Here is a 15,385-nt window from a genome sequence, read left to right on the forward strand (position 1 = left end):
TTTCTTTTGTTCACATTTTTATTTCGAATACAATGATCAAAAAAAGATAAACATTAGTTTCGGCAAAAACAAAAGTGAAAGGAAACTTATAATTCAAAGCCAATTATAATATTTAATCCTGACGAGTTAAGAAATAATTCGGGTAGAAACGTAAACCAGCCTCGCTATCATCACGACAAATGAGACCGACTTCTTCAACTGCCAACAATCTTGCCTTAGCCAAAAAAGGAGAGAAGTTCACTATATGAGCAAGTTCATCTACTGACAAACTAATGCGTTTTTCCACTAATTCTACAGTAGATTTCAATGTTTCCATTTCGTCTTCAGATGCCAGCTGAAGAACCTAAAAATAAACAAATGTAGTTGGTAATCAAAAAACAATTTATGTTTATTAGTAAAATGCATAAAATAAACATTTTAGATCTTAAGTGTAAAAAAATTCTATTGGAAATATAAAATAAATTGATATAGTTTGACTATACAGTGAATAACATTCGTACTTGATTATTTAACACTGAACAAAACTTCTTATTTTCTTTTCGGCTTTAGCTAGTCAGAAAAAAAGATAACTTGCTCAGTAAATTATTGATCGAGGAGATCGATGTAGATGAAATCAAACAAATAGTTCTTACATAAACACAAACACAGTTACAGTGCCATTGGGTGGAAAGCGTCTTCAGCTGCATTAAACATGAAAAAACTACGTGCACAGAAGATTGGCAGGAAAAGTCAAAACCACATTTCAGAAAAAGAGCAAAATAACAAACAGGAAAGGTCATTTTAGACTTGACAACAGAAACTAAATACAACTTCAGACAGTCATATATCTTGATTGGTTGGATGTAGTCGACTGGAAACCGAAGTCGATCTAAATTTTGCGCTAGTCAACACTCATCAGCAACGTATACTTATAATTTTGAGATAAATGGTGTCCTTTTCGGGGGATCCAAACTGGCGTCACACATCCCCATAGTCTGAGACTACCACTAGGCGCGACTGACCTCTTGAGGACCAAGATATTTACAGTGGATTGACCACTTATTACTGACTAGTGTCATATTTACCTATATTTTCTATAAATCATGATATTTCGCATGTCAAGAAAAATCAATAAACCAATAAGACGAAGAAAATTAAGAAATTTTTAAAGTATAAGAATAGCACTAAATAGAAAATAAAAACAAATTATTAAGGAAAGTTAAAAACAAAATAAAGGTTCACAATATATTGAAAATCATTTCCATGAAGGTTGATCTTAAGGGTGATACAGGTGTTAACATCTTTAGCAGGAAAATTTCAAAACTACTCCAAAAAACTTTTGTATCAACTTTGAGATTAGTAATACTCAGTCGACCTATATTGGTCGATAACCGAAAGAATAATTTCTTGCATCTGATCTCTTCAATTTGAACGTTTCTGTAGTACTAGGTGTATCATTCAGTAGATGCATGTTCTACTAAAGAGACAAAGAACGCCGTCCTGTATGTTTGAATAGAAGTAACAGTGGCTTTATAAGCCTAGAAGTAAAAACACTCTGTGACATGTTATTTTATTTAAACATCTGTCATCTATAACCATCTAAAAAGCGAATAGAAAACCGTAAAAACCAGTGTGTTTTCGTCTTATTAACATTGCAGAAATATCTGTCTGAACAATACTTACAAAAGAAACTTGTTCATACTTTTGCCATAAGTAAGTTAACTGAGTCTGAATACTGATATAGCCTTTGACTGTAACCTTAATCTAATAATATTAATCCCCCCGACCCTGTGACCAGATATCCAAAACATTTATCAGCGTACGCAAACTTTCTCTGTCGCCAAACCTCAATTAGAATGACGAAGTAAGACAGTCGATGTAAACTCTATACATGACTTGGAAAATCACATTATATACAACATTTACAGTACAACAGCACACAACAAACAAGAGATTACAATATATGCCCCAAGTAGAACATTTACGGTACAAAGACTAAATTACAGGTTCATCATTAATTTACAATAACTCAAGTACAGAAAACGTCATAACAATAGTGCCAATTAGTCAAATGAAAGCTTACAATTAGTTCAATAAAAAAAGCTATTAATCTAAGTGTCCAACAAAAACATGTTAAAAATATAAGTACTCATCTCTTGAAAATTAGCTTTCGAAGTTTGCAATGTTCATTTATTTGTCTCGTCCGCAAAAATACATGACCAAACATTTAGTGAGCAACCAACCGTTCTGCTATTTTTTGAAGACATTATGCGATCATCTAAATCTGAGGACGGAACGAAGACTCAGCGACACAATGACCAGATAAGCTAACTATTCCGATGCGTCACAGCCTACTAACTAGAGGGAGAAGTCCAGGTTCAGAAGAGAGAAGGTGTATTCCACAAGCAGTCAGAAAAACGAACAATAACAACAAGCACAACTCAAGCGTATATATACAGCATACAAATGTCGTTGGAAAACGTCACAAAATAGCATATTAAAACCGACAACGAACAAATAACATTCCAAGTGGGAAATACGATATGAAGGTGAAAATGGGTGCTTTCGGTGCGAAAACAAGAAATTCAAATCAATAAAATTACAAAAATAAACGTTTACCAAGTGAGTTCTGGGGATCTAGCATCCTCAACACGTTCCATGGTAAAATTGTGTGGAACTAGTAGACGAAAAGTAATTTATCGGGATAAAAAGTGCAAAACATTCTTCAGCTTACATAAAAGCATTGTATTAAATTTATTTAACGGTATTACTATCGAATTATGAAGATCTAGGAATTGTTTCACAAGAACTAAACCACTTGTTACATGAAATTACTTACTGGATAACAAAATCCCAGAGCAGGAATATTCCATTCGAACGAAACAAAAGTAATTTTAAAAATTTACACAAGCTGAATAATAATAATAATAATTACACTAACAGACAAAATACACCTACTAGAAGTCCATTTGCATAGCCCTTCAACCTTATAGGTAGTTTTTCTTTATCTAAATAACGACAGGCTCTAAGTAAATCTTCCGGAGATATTAGATCCATACCTCGTGCACGATTAACTCGACAATAAGCTGTTGCTAAATCAATACAACTAGTATGTAAGCGATCAGTTGAATGATTGGAACATTGACCTTTTAGTAATGGAAACAGTATACTCGATACCTGATGAGCTAATCGAATATAGAAAGTCGTACCGCTGAGTGATGATGAGGATCGTCTGTCATCGCCACCACTTACGACTTCTACAACTCCCATTGACAGCATGGCCGAACGTAGTTCAGCGATTTCATTAGCTGATAGATCACTACCCTGAAGAAAAAGATTGAGACAGACAATTAATTGATTAACAAGAAGAAAAATTATTGAAAACCATACGTTAGAAAATAATCTATTTCACTGTCAGTCAACATTGAAATAAATGAATGAGTAAGGAGACCAACTATATCTTATAAAACGCTAACTCAAAAAACACTGCTTACGTACGACTGATAACTTGAAATAGGAAAGTACTCCTTAGATTACAAACTAACTACGACATAATTATAATTTCTTTAAAAAATTTGTTTTATATCAAAACTCAGTACTAAATATCAAACAAAACAATGAGAAAAGATGAATCCTCACGAATAATAATGGAAAGAACTAAATATTTTGTTCGCACTTTAAAAACAAAAACACACCTACTTTTGTATCGCGAACTTTTTTAGCCAACAGACGACTTAATTTAACCATTTCACTTGCGTTGTTCATAAGTTGATTCAAATCATCAAAAGCCTCGGTAATATTACGATCAGTTTCAACAGCACGTGCAGCTTGTTGTCTTTGAATTGCCCCAATACCTCCAGTACCAAACGACTTAGATGTCAATTTAAAATCTGAATGATAAGACAATGTCCACAGTTTTACCTAGATTTATAACGAAAAATTCCGTTTGTTATTAAAATAGATTTTTTAAAAATATTCCATAAATGTTAAGAAAACGTCTGACTTCATAGTCAAGATATGTTTACAATTGCATGACAATCACAGAAAAAAATGTCAACTTTACAATCATAAACATAGCTTCTTTTAGTAAATTTTAATTCACAGGTAGCACACGTGTAGAAGTGTAAATTCAGATTCATACAATATTATATTAAACCGATTACAATTTACTAACCCTAAATAAAACACGTTCAAAAATATATTACTTCGTAAATGTACCTTTAGAACTTCGTTTAGAGACTGTAGAAATTCATGATGCCCAGCCATTGGAAAGCCTAATTTGACATAATCTTCTTTTGAATAGCTGACAACTGCAGTCGCACTAAAAGTGATACTGTCGATTCCAGAACCAGAACCTCCACCACCTTCACACCAGTGTTCAATCCACTGCGGAGGATTCGGTAAACTTGCCAATAAATTTTGTAGCGCTGCAACAGTTAACAGACGAAGAATCAATTTCGGTGTACGGCTTACTGTTAGACTACTACCACCCTCCTCAACCTTTACAGAAATTATAGCAGCCAATGGAAGAGCTATAAAAGAACTTGTCAGTGCTAAAGGATCAGACCATAAGATACGATGAGTCGTCAGCTTGAGTAAGCCGCCTTCGAAAGCACTTCGATTAGGTCCATCGTATAAACGGACGCCAGTTTTTTGTAAAACTACTGTTTCTTCATATAGGCTATCTTGATTGGTCGATCCATAATTTTCAACATCGTCTGAGCACCAACGAAAACGGTCCATATATCACATAGATTACAGATATTGTACCTAGTTTTTAAAAAATGAGGTATTACGAGTTAGAAAAAATCACTAACATGAGATTAACAATTGAAAACCTGGAAGCACTGGACGGCCGTTTCGTCCTATTGTGGGACTCCTCAGCAGTGCGCACCCACGATCCCGCTCGCGGGATTCGAACTCAGGGCCTTCGGTCTCGCGCGCGAACGCTTAACCAACTAGACCACTGAGCCGGCATCCAATGGTGATAGTTTCTAACATCAACCAATCCACGAAATTGCGCGACCAACTTCCGTTGTACTGAGGTAGATACCTGTCTCTACCCGACAAGGATTAGCTCCACTGGTCACGGAGTCCCACAATAGGACGAAACGGCCGTTCAGTGCTTCCAGGTTTTCTATTGCGGTGGTCTAACATCAATCGGTTCATGATCTCAATCAATAATAATTATAATTGACTGAGTAGGACTTTATGAACTATTCTCAAGCGACTAATAAATAAGAGAACTTATGTACAGAATACCTTGGCAACATAAGATGTTTACAGTAAAATAACGTTATGAAAGGTTTCAGTAATCTTTGAACTAACGGGACAGCAAGCCAGATAGTATATACCTTAACATTATTTATAATCACTCCAATGTAAATAATGATAACTAAATAATAAGACCGTAAAAATAGATAACATGAAGTTATGGATAAAGATACCCGAATAATTTGTCACCATCGCTACAGATTCATAAAATGTAATGTTAAGTACTCCAAGTGAACTTTTAGACTGATGTGAAAGAATCGGTTCGATTTTCAAGGTAGATCAGCTACGCTTTCTGACGAATCAGTGCATTAATTTTTATCAAACTTCAAAACTTAATGCAACAAATTTAAGCCACACAATAAAAATCTAATCCTTCTAAGATTGATGTGATTAGTTGTCAAGTTAGGGCGAAAAGGCAACTTGAAACTGTGGACCAATATATAAACTACTGTATAAATTCAATATAAAGAAACCAACGGCTTTCTTAAGAAGCATAAGATAGAAGCGGAGTGTTAGTGTAACTGTTGGATACATAAAATTTTAGACGTCAGTAAGAGTTAACCTAGGAATTCTAGAGCATAAATGGAAAAGGGTTATTAACGATATTTCACATACGTGCGAAATCCGGTCGGCAAATAGCTATTACTGTTTGCGAAATTAAGAGGACGAAAAGCGAATGTCTGGCAATTTAACCGGGTTGGTAGATATGGAGGATCCATCTAGGGGAGTTGGAAAACCCTGATTCCAAACCAATGGTGCACATGGGCTCCAGTAACCTGACGAAACAAATGGCGTATGAATCTACTATTGGTCACCGGCTACCATGGGACTACAGTTCCTGATGTTGCTCCACTGCCTTGTGGATCAGATCTTTAGGTCGAAGGCCCCGGGTGTGGTCCCCTAAGCAAACCACCTGCTTCGGTTTGAGCACCTGGGTAGTATCATAGCCCATACACAAATCAAGTCACTTGTGTATTCGGTGCCACTTTGTACCAATATTTGTGTTCAAATAAAGTAAATAAATGAAATCCACATGCTTTAAACGATGCACTCTGCCCTTAACACAACCACTTTTTGGATTATTAATTTGGATATATAATTGTAGAACCTGAATAGAATTTATCGAAAAGAATATTCTTCGTTCAAATATTAGTCTTATTATTGTGGTTACTTTTTAAAAAATATTTATAACTATAGATTACATTTCATTTTTTCCAAAAACAGATGAAGACAAGATATCCGTTTTTCAAGCAGGGTCGTGTTATGAAGTGCTTTACTAGTGGTTTCATACTTACAAATCCGTGCATTACTCTGAAATGTAATCAAATTGTGTAACGCATACAGAAACACACATACACATAAAAAACAATCTACATTGAAAGTAGTACCAAATGATGAATAGGTATGCATACTGTATTTCACAGCAAAAGGAAGGACATTAATATAATGCATATATTATGCTAATGATTGAAGAAAGGGGTAGGCATAACAATAGTAATAATGACGTAATCACTATACAAATTTCTGTACATTGGAAAGCATTGTATGTAAATAAATAACAAATAAGTAAATTCAACTGTATAAACATATAATTTGTTCCATTTCAGTTGTCAATACTTGAAGCATTTGTATTCATACCAAATGACTTGATGATATCTTCAATTTAACTACCAACTGCTAATGCTTCTCTGCTTTGCTCTCTGCGTGCAGGATCTAAAATAATGCACAGATTAAATGAATTTATATGTAGTGAATATGATAATTGAGATGGATGTTTATAGCTCAGGATGAGGATTGTTGAGTTTTCTGAGCTAGATGGTTTAGCTGTGAAAATAGAGACTCCTTTTGGATGTTGTGCTGGTGATATTCCTCAGAAGAACAACCAAAGTTTTACAACTAAACCATCCGGCTCAGAGAACACTTTGCACACGAAAGTTCTGCATTATATATAAATGTAAAAATGAATGTAGAGTATAGCAAGTTACTCGCTGCTATGTTTACAAGCTGACAAAATATAATATCAATGTCTTAAACCATCAGAAGACAGATAAGTTTACTTTTGATGTAAATATTAAAACTGAGGTAAATTGGAATGCTGCTTTGGTCAAAAACAAAAATGAAGTGTATTGTTTACTGGATGTCCAAGACAACAAAGTGATACATGTCTGTGAACCAACTGACTGGAAGCCAGAAAATGGTAGTAGAGCAATGTGTCGTGGTAGTTAAAACAACTTCATTTTAAATCACAAGGTTACAGGCTAAAACCACACTGTTAACTTTCGCTTGTACAGCCGAGTAAAATAACTGTCATAGAAGAGTATGGAACAAGGCTGGATATACAAACACTTATAACAAACTTTAACCAACTAGTGATAAAATGTGTGAAAAACTAACGGGATACCAAACAAACCGTAAGATAGAGAAAATTGAGGCCTGATAAAACAAAACAACAATGTCTTACATCACTCAGTGATCTATCAAAGTAAACAACTGTCCTATGAGAAGTTGGCCGCCAGCCAAATAGTTGAATTATAGTCATCAGCCGTGATACTGGACGACTTAGTTTTGAATCCCATGAAAAGCACCGATTCTCTTAAAATCATAGATTTACTTCAATAACTCAGTCAGTCAGTCAGTCACTAACAACGTAGAACTTCGTACGTACTTCAATAACTAGTTCAAACTAACATCAAACCAAGGCTAAGAGCTCTTTACCATCTGCTACCAACCGTCAAATAAGAATAAGGAAGCATGATAATCATTTGTGACATTAGGCTACTTGATACAAAACAGCTAACAAATGATACGTTTTGCAAATAGAAAAAGACTCCAAGCTCGCTATTACAAGACGTCAAAACTATGGTACAACTCTATTTATATGGTAACAATTGTGATATTTAAAAGCAACAAAAATGGCAGACTAAAGGCGAAAGTAACCCTCAAATGCCGAGAGTGGGGAGAGTCCGCTCACCCTCTCGAAATGCTCACACATGGCCACGCGTATACAGCTACTGCTAGGGAAGTCCTACTCACTGCCTTCTCGTGGTGGGGGTGTTGTTTGCGAAATTAAGAGGACGAAAAGCGAATGTCTGGCAATTTAACCGGGTTGGTAGATATGGAGGATCCATCTAGGGGAGTTGGAAAACCCTGATTCCAAACCAATGGTGCACATGGGCTCCAGTAACCTGACGAAACAAATGGCGTATGAATCTACTATTGGTCACCGGCTACCATGGGACTACAGTTCCTGATGTTGCTCCACTGCCTTGTGGATCAGATCTTTAGGTCGAAGGCCCCGGGTGTGGTCCCCTAAGCAAACCACCTGCTTCGGTTTGAGCACCTGGGTAGTATCATAGCCCATACACAAATCAAGTCACTTGTGTATTCGGTGCCACTTTGTACCAATATTTATGTGTTCAAATAAACAATGACCAGTACGTAGTGTGACCTATTTCCAATTCCTCTAAAAACAAGTCTGACAGTAAAAATGACTAGAGCAGCTAAAGATTATAGGTGCAACAAAAAAGCATCCGTTAGAAAAGTAACTTTTAAAATTGCATCAAAAAATTAAACAAATACTTTGTTAGAAATAGGTAAGCTGAATACGAACTCAAAAAGGAGATGGTTAGAATACCAGAATAGTTTCATATACATCACAAACAAATACAACCTATAACATCTTCTAATGTTCAGTATTCCTTGGACACAACATCATTCAACTGGTCCCAAATCAAAACAAGAACTCTAAGCGAGCAAACATATTTTCCAAAAAGCGAACAATCGAAGTCAGTATATTAACAATATCCTACACAGGAATGTTCATCTACTAGCAATGGTCCGTTGAAAATGGATCTTTTCTCCAAAATACATTCATCAAAGCATTGTCCTGCTGACACAACTGCAATAAGAGTTGTGTACAACATAACAGGAATATATTATGTAATTATTTAGCAATCATTAGAAGTTAAGCTATATATTAAACTCTAATATCTCGAATGAATTTCCCAACACTACCACGATTACTCACGAACCCAGACGACTAAAGGTAATGAGTACAGCATTTGAAATGCATATAAATTCAGGTTCTGAACGTACGATTATTTTTTGCTATTCATCCATACAGTTATGAGAATTGCAAACTGACTATACCACATGATACATAATGGAGCTCACTCTTATGTATTATGAAAGACCTGAGTGAGAACAATAATCTCTACTTATTATACGGATGACATTATACTGACCAGTTTTGATCAATATTTAACCTTCTTTTCGAGCACAAAACACTACCCTTCCGTGTGTATCAGTATCAGTTTACAGTAACCAAACATAAATAACACGAGACATAGATATACTTTCTGTGAGTTACCTTTTGATTTTTTTTCAACAAACGGATCTATGGGATGATCAGGCACATGTGGGAGATCGATAACTTCAGGTTCTACGAGACGAGTTAATTCACACTCAATTTCGTGGTAATCGTTAGAGGACAGACCGCCAGAAACGATATCATCTAACTCCTAAAAAAAAAATATGTTCTTTGAAGTAATTTCAAAATAGTGTCATTTCTCGATATGTTTACAACAAGTTGTTATTTTACTCGACTTTCAATAAATAGGTCACAGGTCCCAATTCGATTGTATCTACCACAGTTTGAGGCAGTCTGGTAGCATAATTAGGCCCCACACTAAAATATCGACTTAAAGTTGAGTACATAATCCTACATTCGGTAAATAAACCGCGCCACATTATAATATTTTTGACAGTTATAAGAAAACGGTTAAAACTAAACAGTTAAGTCATGCGCACTGAAAGAAGCAGTAGTACGATATTTCTTAATTAAATACATAATTCAAAGTGCGAATCATATTAAGACAGAAATTAAAAATAGTTAACATTTATCGATAATAACAATATATTTTCGTGATATTCCGATCAGTTGAAAATCGTATTTGATGTTTTGTAACTTAATGCAAACCACTTCAGAGTAAATAAGTGACCGAAATGAAACACACAAGTTTAAATAGTACAAACAAAACGCAGAATATTTTTAGTACAGTCAAAATCATATGTCTGAACGTGTAAATATCAAGTTATTTTGGTCAGAGTGATTCTGTATGACATCACTGTAGTAATTTTTGCGTAAGAAGTTGGATGTGGGAAATTTATACACATGTAATATAAGGTAGTGGAGTTAAAATGGAGTGTATGTGTGTAGACTGTGTGGAAAGTGAATAGGGTCAAATGCGGTTGTTGGGATAAACAGTCTAGGTTAAATGAATAGTCAGGCGTTCCATTCTATTAAGGGCAGAGGGATTTAACAGTATGAGAAACGTTTCGGCTAGTCGTCTCTCTTCATAGTTGGGAAAACGTTTCTGAATCATTTTGATATTTTTAGTGTCAATTTGGTGATTGTTGGAATGGTATCCACTGTTATTGTCGATTTCACTTGTAGATTTTGCAATTCTACAGGATTACTAAGAGGTCTTTTTGAGAAACTTACGTGTTCTTTGGCACAAGTCGAGATCTCACGGGCAAGACTCTCCCATGTAGAACGTATTACGATCTACATAACTTTGTGTAGATGTAAACGGGATCTTATCTTTTATTTTAGGTAAAGCGTCTCTTAGCTTTCGACAAAGGAAGCTTTAATTTTGCAGGTTTCCAAGATCCGTTGTAATTATTCTGTCGTACGTTAGCAGTAAAGTAAAACTACTAACAATCCAAGATCCTTCAACAGAATTGTTACTCAGAATCGATATTAATTTCTTGAACCTCACATCGGGAATGTATACAGTAGACTACACACTTATTTATGACTAACATCCTGAATATCTAAACGTAACAATATAATCAATTCATACAACGGCCTGACATTGAAACAAAACAACCACACGACTGATTTTTGATTTATGCGAGCTTCTATCCCAACAGTTCATCGAAATTAATTTCACGGGTTATTACTAAAAATATTTATACTAACGCCCATAACTAACAACATTTGGGTTATTCGCTCAAATACAACACAGTATAGCTGGGAATGGATACTAAACCTGATAAAAGATACAATATGAACAATTTCTATGGAACAGCTTACACGTTGATATTCCACAGCATCCTGAGCCTCTGACATAATCCGTTCTGCATCATCTAACGACATTACCTTTTGGATATCCTGGAGAGCCTTGTTCCCACACTTTAACCCATCTAAAACCTCCACTTCTATTTGAGCGAATTCGATGTCATTGACAAGTTGTTCGATGTTTGACAGTTGAATACTGGTTTTATGAATGAGGTTTTCGAGATACTTCTTCTTTTTCAACAGCAACAGAGCCCGCCTGGGAAAAAAATACGAATTAGGACCATCTGCAGAAATCCAAACCCCTCAGATATATAAGCAACATCAAGAATTAATAATAATGGCAACAATATTATTGACTCAGATACCTGTTCTAATGTCATCACAAGGGTCAAACGAAGAAACTCACTCCTTTTTACCTTGCCTAATAAGTTCCTTGGCAAGAACTTTTTCATTTTCTATCCGGTTATCTAGCTTATTGGTCAACTGATTGAGTTTGTCACGTTGCCTCTTCAACCTTAGAATAGCTTTGTCTTGTTCCGTAATTCTTGACCGATTTCTGCGTCTTGAAAAGATTGAGCCCATTTAGCTGACACCTTTCAAACCTTGACGAATTGGCACTTGATAAGCACTTTACTGTTGTATCCGGTGATTTGGTGGAGACACTGAAACAATTGGAAAATAAACAAGATTACAATGAAAAAATGACGAATGTTTACACTAAAACACGGGGAATACTTTCAATTTTAATACATGACGAACAAACCGGTAGGTACATTCTTAGTATTCGAAGAATGGCTTGTTAATTCAACATATGTAGATAAAGTACTACTTGGAAATAATTGGAAGATCTGCAAATAATCAACACAAAGCCTGAAACCAATACTCACTATCCCGCTCCCAAACTATAATGTCAGGAGATGAAATCGACATGAATAAAGAGGCGGTAGTAATGGCGTTGATTGTATTAAAAGACCGAGCGCAAATAATATGATTGGCAGGGAAATAAGGAAAGAAATGGATACACCCCACCAGCTAACTGAGAACAAATCATAGAAGCATTTGAGGAATTCAGACAGGTACAGGGCCACCAAGTTGATATGAAAGACGGACATTCTAGGCTTTTATCATATTAAAAAATATGTTTGTTGAAGTGAAAACGATAGTTCATAGAAAGACAAACAACTAAATATAAAAAGAGATTACGCAGGACATATAAATATCCGTACGATAAGGACGCATACTACCTACAAGCATGTATATCACCTTGTATCCAATATGTATTACACATCCACAAGTAACTGATGTTCTTCAGTAGACGTCACTTCCTGTGCTTCAAATTAACTCAGTGGACCAAACCACAACCTACGATGAAATTGATGGTGGAACATTTCAAATTGGCATCTTTGGAAAGCTTAATGTAAAGTAGGTAGAACGGAATACAGTGTGAGGGAATATGTTGGAAAAAAACAGCGCAGACTTAGTTAAACTATATTTGTTACTAGTGTCAATAACGAAACGTTGTTGCTCAGCACCCTGTCAAGGTAAGGTTGATATGGGATACATGTAAACTGACCTCGTGATACCAAAGCCACCACAAAGAAGTGAACATGAGTTTCATCTCATATTGAGGGTATTATTAACTACTATTTGTTATACGATATTCTTATAGACAGCTTTGTTTAGAAATCCAAAGCTTAAACTCGGGAAGGACATTTCCGAGGCCTTAGCGACTTGGACAATATCCAAAACATGTCTTGTCAAAATCTGTCCAACTCAAGCAACTCTCCAGATTAGCATTAGTTACTGAGCAAACGTCAACATTTAACTAGGCTAACAATCAAACGTGCATTCAAACTAGACCTCTGGGCAGTTGTATGCAAACAGCACGTTTTTATAGCTTAATAATGGGAACGAGTGTGTAGAATCAGTCCTTCGGAGAAAGCCCAAACATTCTTACTTGAAATCGAAACACGACGTCTGTAACAAGTTAACGTAGTAGCGATACAATTCGATGCAGCCTCAATGTCTGACGTTCAATGTCCCTTAAGCAAACTTCCATAAGTTGATTGATTTCTTTTCACTAGCTTCTTCACGGTTACTGCCCTCCGATTTGCCTAGACACTCAGTTGCATTATTTGTTAGCTAATTCGGTCGTCGATTGAGGTTATTAAGCGTGTTTATCCTAAGGCAGTGGAGCCGTTAGGATTATCAGCTACCATATTACAGCTCAGAAGGTTAATTTTATACGTAATTAAATTTTATGAAATTAGAATTCAAGATTTAGAGGCGCGTAGCAATAAGAAGTGGACGCGGGAAAACTAATCAGTTTATACACGCTCTTCACAAATTTATTGAATATATTGGATGAGCTGACGGCCGAAATGAGCAAATAAATAGTCTAAGCACATAGTGTTAACAGAAAACTGTCTAGAGACAGCAAACAGCAGGAGGCAGAAGGGCATGAGGTGGGCAGAAATCGGCTGGTTATTGTTTGTTACCTAGTTGAACTGCCCACTTCATAGAGCCCCCTCCAAGAGATTCGTATCCCTTTTGTGGAGAGGAGGTGCGACATTATTGTAAATCTTCAGATATGGGTAAATTTTGATTGTGAATACTTCAAAAGACAACATAGGAATCAACATGCCGAGTCGCCTTCTAATAAAGCAGAGAGCGATGTGGGCTTTGGCTACATCGTCTTTGTGGTCGGTACTGCCGTCCCAGGTTTCTGTCAGCAAAAGACCTACGCAGCATTCCCTCATAGTTCTGGAGTAGTCGGCTTGACTTTTCGTTATTGTTTGAAGTATCATAGTTTGATATTCTTGGGGACTGAAAGTCAGACAATTCTTGTATATCTATGACAACTTAAGTTGAGTGGTTTCGACTTGGACGAACAATTTTCGTTAATGTCCAAACATCATGGCCCGAGTATGTTTCAGCTTCCTTATGTCGTGTAGGCAACATATTTTTTGTTATCCCGTATTTAGGTTTGACAAGGTTGTTTGTCTACATTATAACCATGAGCTACAACTGTTCTGTTCTGCAACTTAAACAAAAACCGAATACAACCACTAGTCTGCCTTTTTCAACATATAAAACACGAGATAGCTACCAGCTTCGGATCGGTGAACACCAAAAATTCTCGTCTCACATATTTCCTTATTTAGTCGTAAAAGTAAACCATTTGATAGATTATTAAGATAACTGATGACACATTTCATACATACATTTACGTATTTTAACTCACAGTATTCCTGCTAGAATAATTCTATACCAGATTATATTAATGCATTTGTTATATATAACAATTAAAAACTTAATAAAATGTGAAAGCCTGGGGCATAAGTAAATTTTATCACTGTCAGAGATAGATAGTATTCGATCGTACTGACTTTGAATTGTGACTTGATCAAATAAAGCATTATTTCATGATACAAAATGTGAAATACAAGCATATTCACTACCCAGATTTGTTCTCTGTACTCCCTCCTTCAGTTCTCAAACAATTTAAGTTAATTTTGAGTCCTCCAACGTACACCATTTTAAGACGTGAGGTAATGGGCCGTATATCTCTATTAGTTGGTCAAAGAATCCGAAGGGTTTAGCAATGAAAAAAAGGCGATTGTAGGCCATAGCTCTTACATCAACCACAAATCCCAGTTGAAGCAATCCAGAAGTGGAGATGGATACAAGCTTGTAGATTTATAGTCTAGCTCATCATTAGTATATTTACCTTTGTTACTGTAATAATAGACCTGCAAAGAGAAGTCTAACTTGAATCTTAAACCTGTACCCATTCCTTTCTCAGATGCATCTATCATTTGCGACACTTCAACGGGTAATAATCGCCCCTTTGTGCCACAACCTTGTCGACGAAAAGTGTTTCAACAACTACATGGACTGTCGCATCCGGCCATCAGAGCTACCAAAAAGCCTATCACAGAACGTTTCGTTTGGCCAAAAATCAATTCGGATTTTAAACATTGGACACGTGGCTGCTTACAGTGCCAACGCAGCAAAATCCAAAAACACACCATTAGCCTAATCGGGGAA

General features: G+C 35.9%; 1 protein-coding gene across 2 annotated transcripts; it reads right to left on the reverse strand.

The window, feature by feature from the left end:
* Nucleotides 1–112: 112 nt before the first annotated feature.
* On the reverse strand, nucleotides 113–13,364 carry VPS36_1 (Vacuolar protein-sorting-associated protein 36; the record flags this gene model as incomplete). 2 transcript variants are annotated; one of them, XM_051217564.1, is made up of 8 exons in its annotated part: nucleotides 13,293–13,364; nucleotides 11,742–11,997; nucleotides 11,351–11,591; nucleotides 9,623–9,773; nucleotides 4,198–6,966; nucleotides 3,679–3,900; nucleotides 2,938–3,303; nucleotides 113–343 (listed from the first exon to the last, which is right to left on the reverse strand). In XM_051217564.1, the coding sequence occupies exons 5-8, from the start codon at nucleotides 4,720–4,722 to the stop codon at nucleotides 113–115; spliced, it is 1,344 nt and encodes a 447-aa protein (XP_051064980.1). In that variant the 5' UTR covers nucleotides 4,723–6,966; nucleotides 9,623–9,773; nucleotides 11,351–11,591; nucleotides 11,742–11,997; nucleotides 13,293–13,364. The 2 variants fall into 2 exon arrangements, with proteins under 2 accessions (XP_051064980.1, XP_051064979.1); XM_051217563.1 differs by having other exon boundaries at nucleotides 113–3,303; nucleotides 11,351–11,997.
* Nucleotides 13,365–15,385: the final 2,021 nt, after the last annotated feature.

This window comes from Schistosoma haematobium, chromosome 5 (assembly GCF_000699445.3).
Source record: "Schistosoma haematobium chromosome 5, whole genome shotgun sequence".
Classification (NCBI taxonomy): Eukaryota; Metazoa; Platyhelminthes; class Trematoda; order Strigeidida; family Schistosomatidae; genus Schistosoma; species Schistosoma haematobium.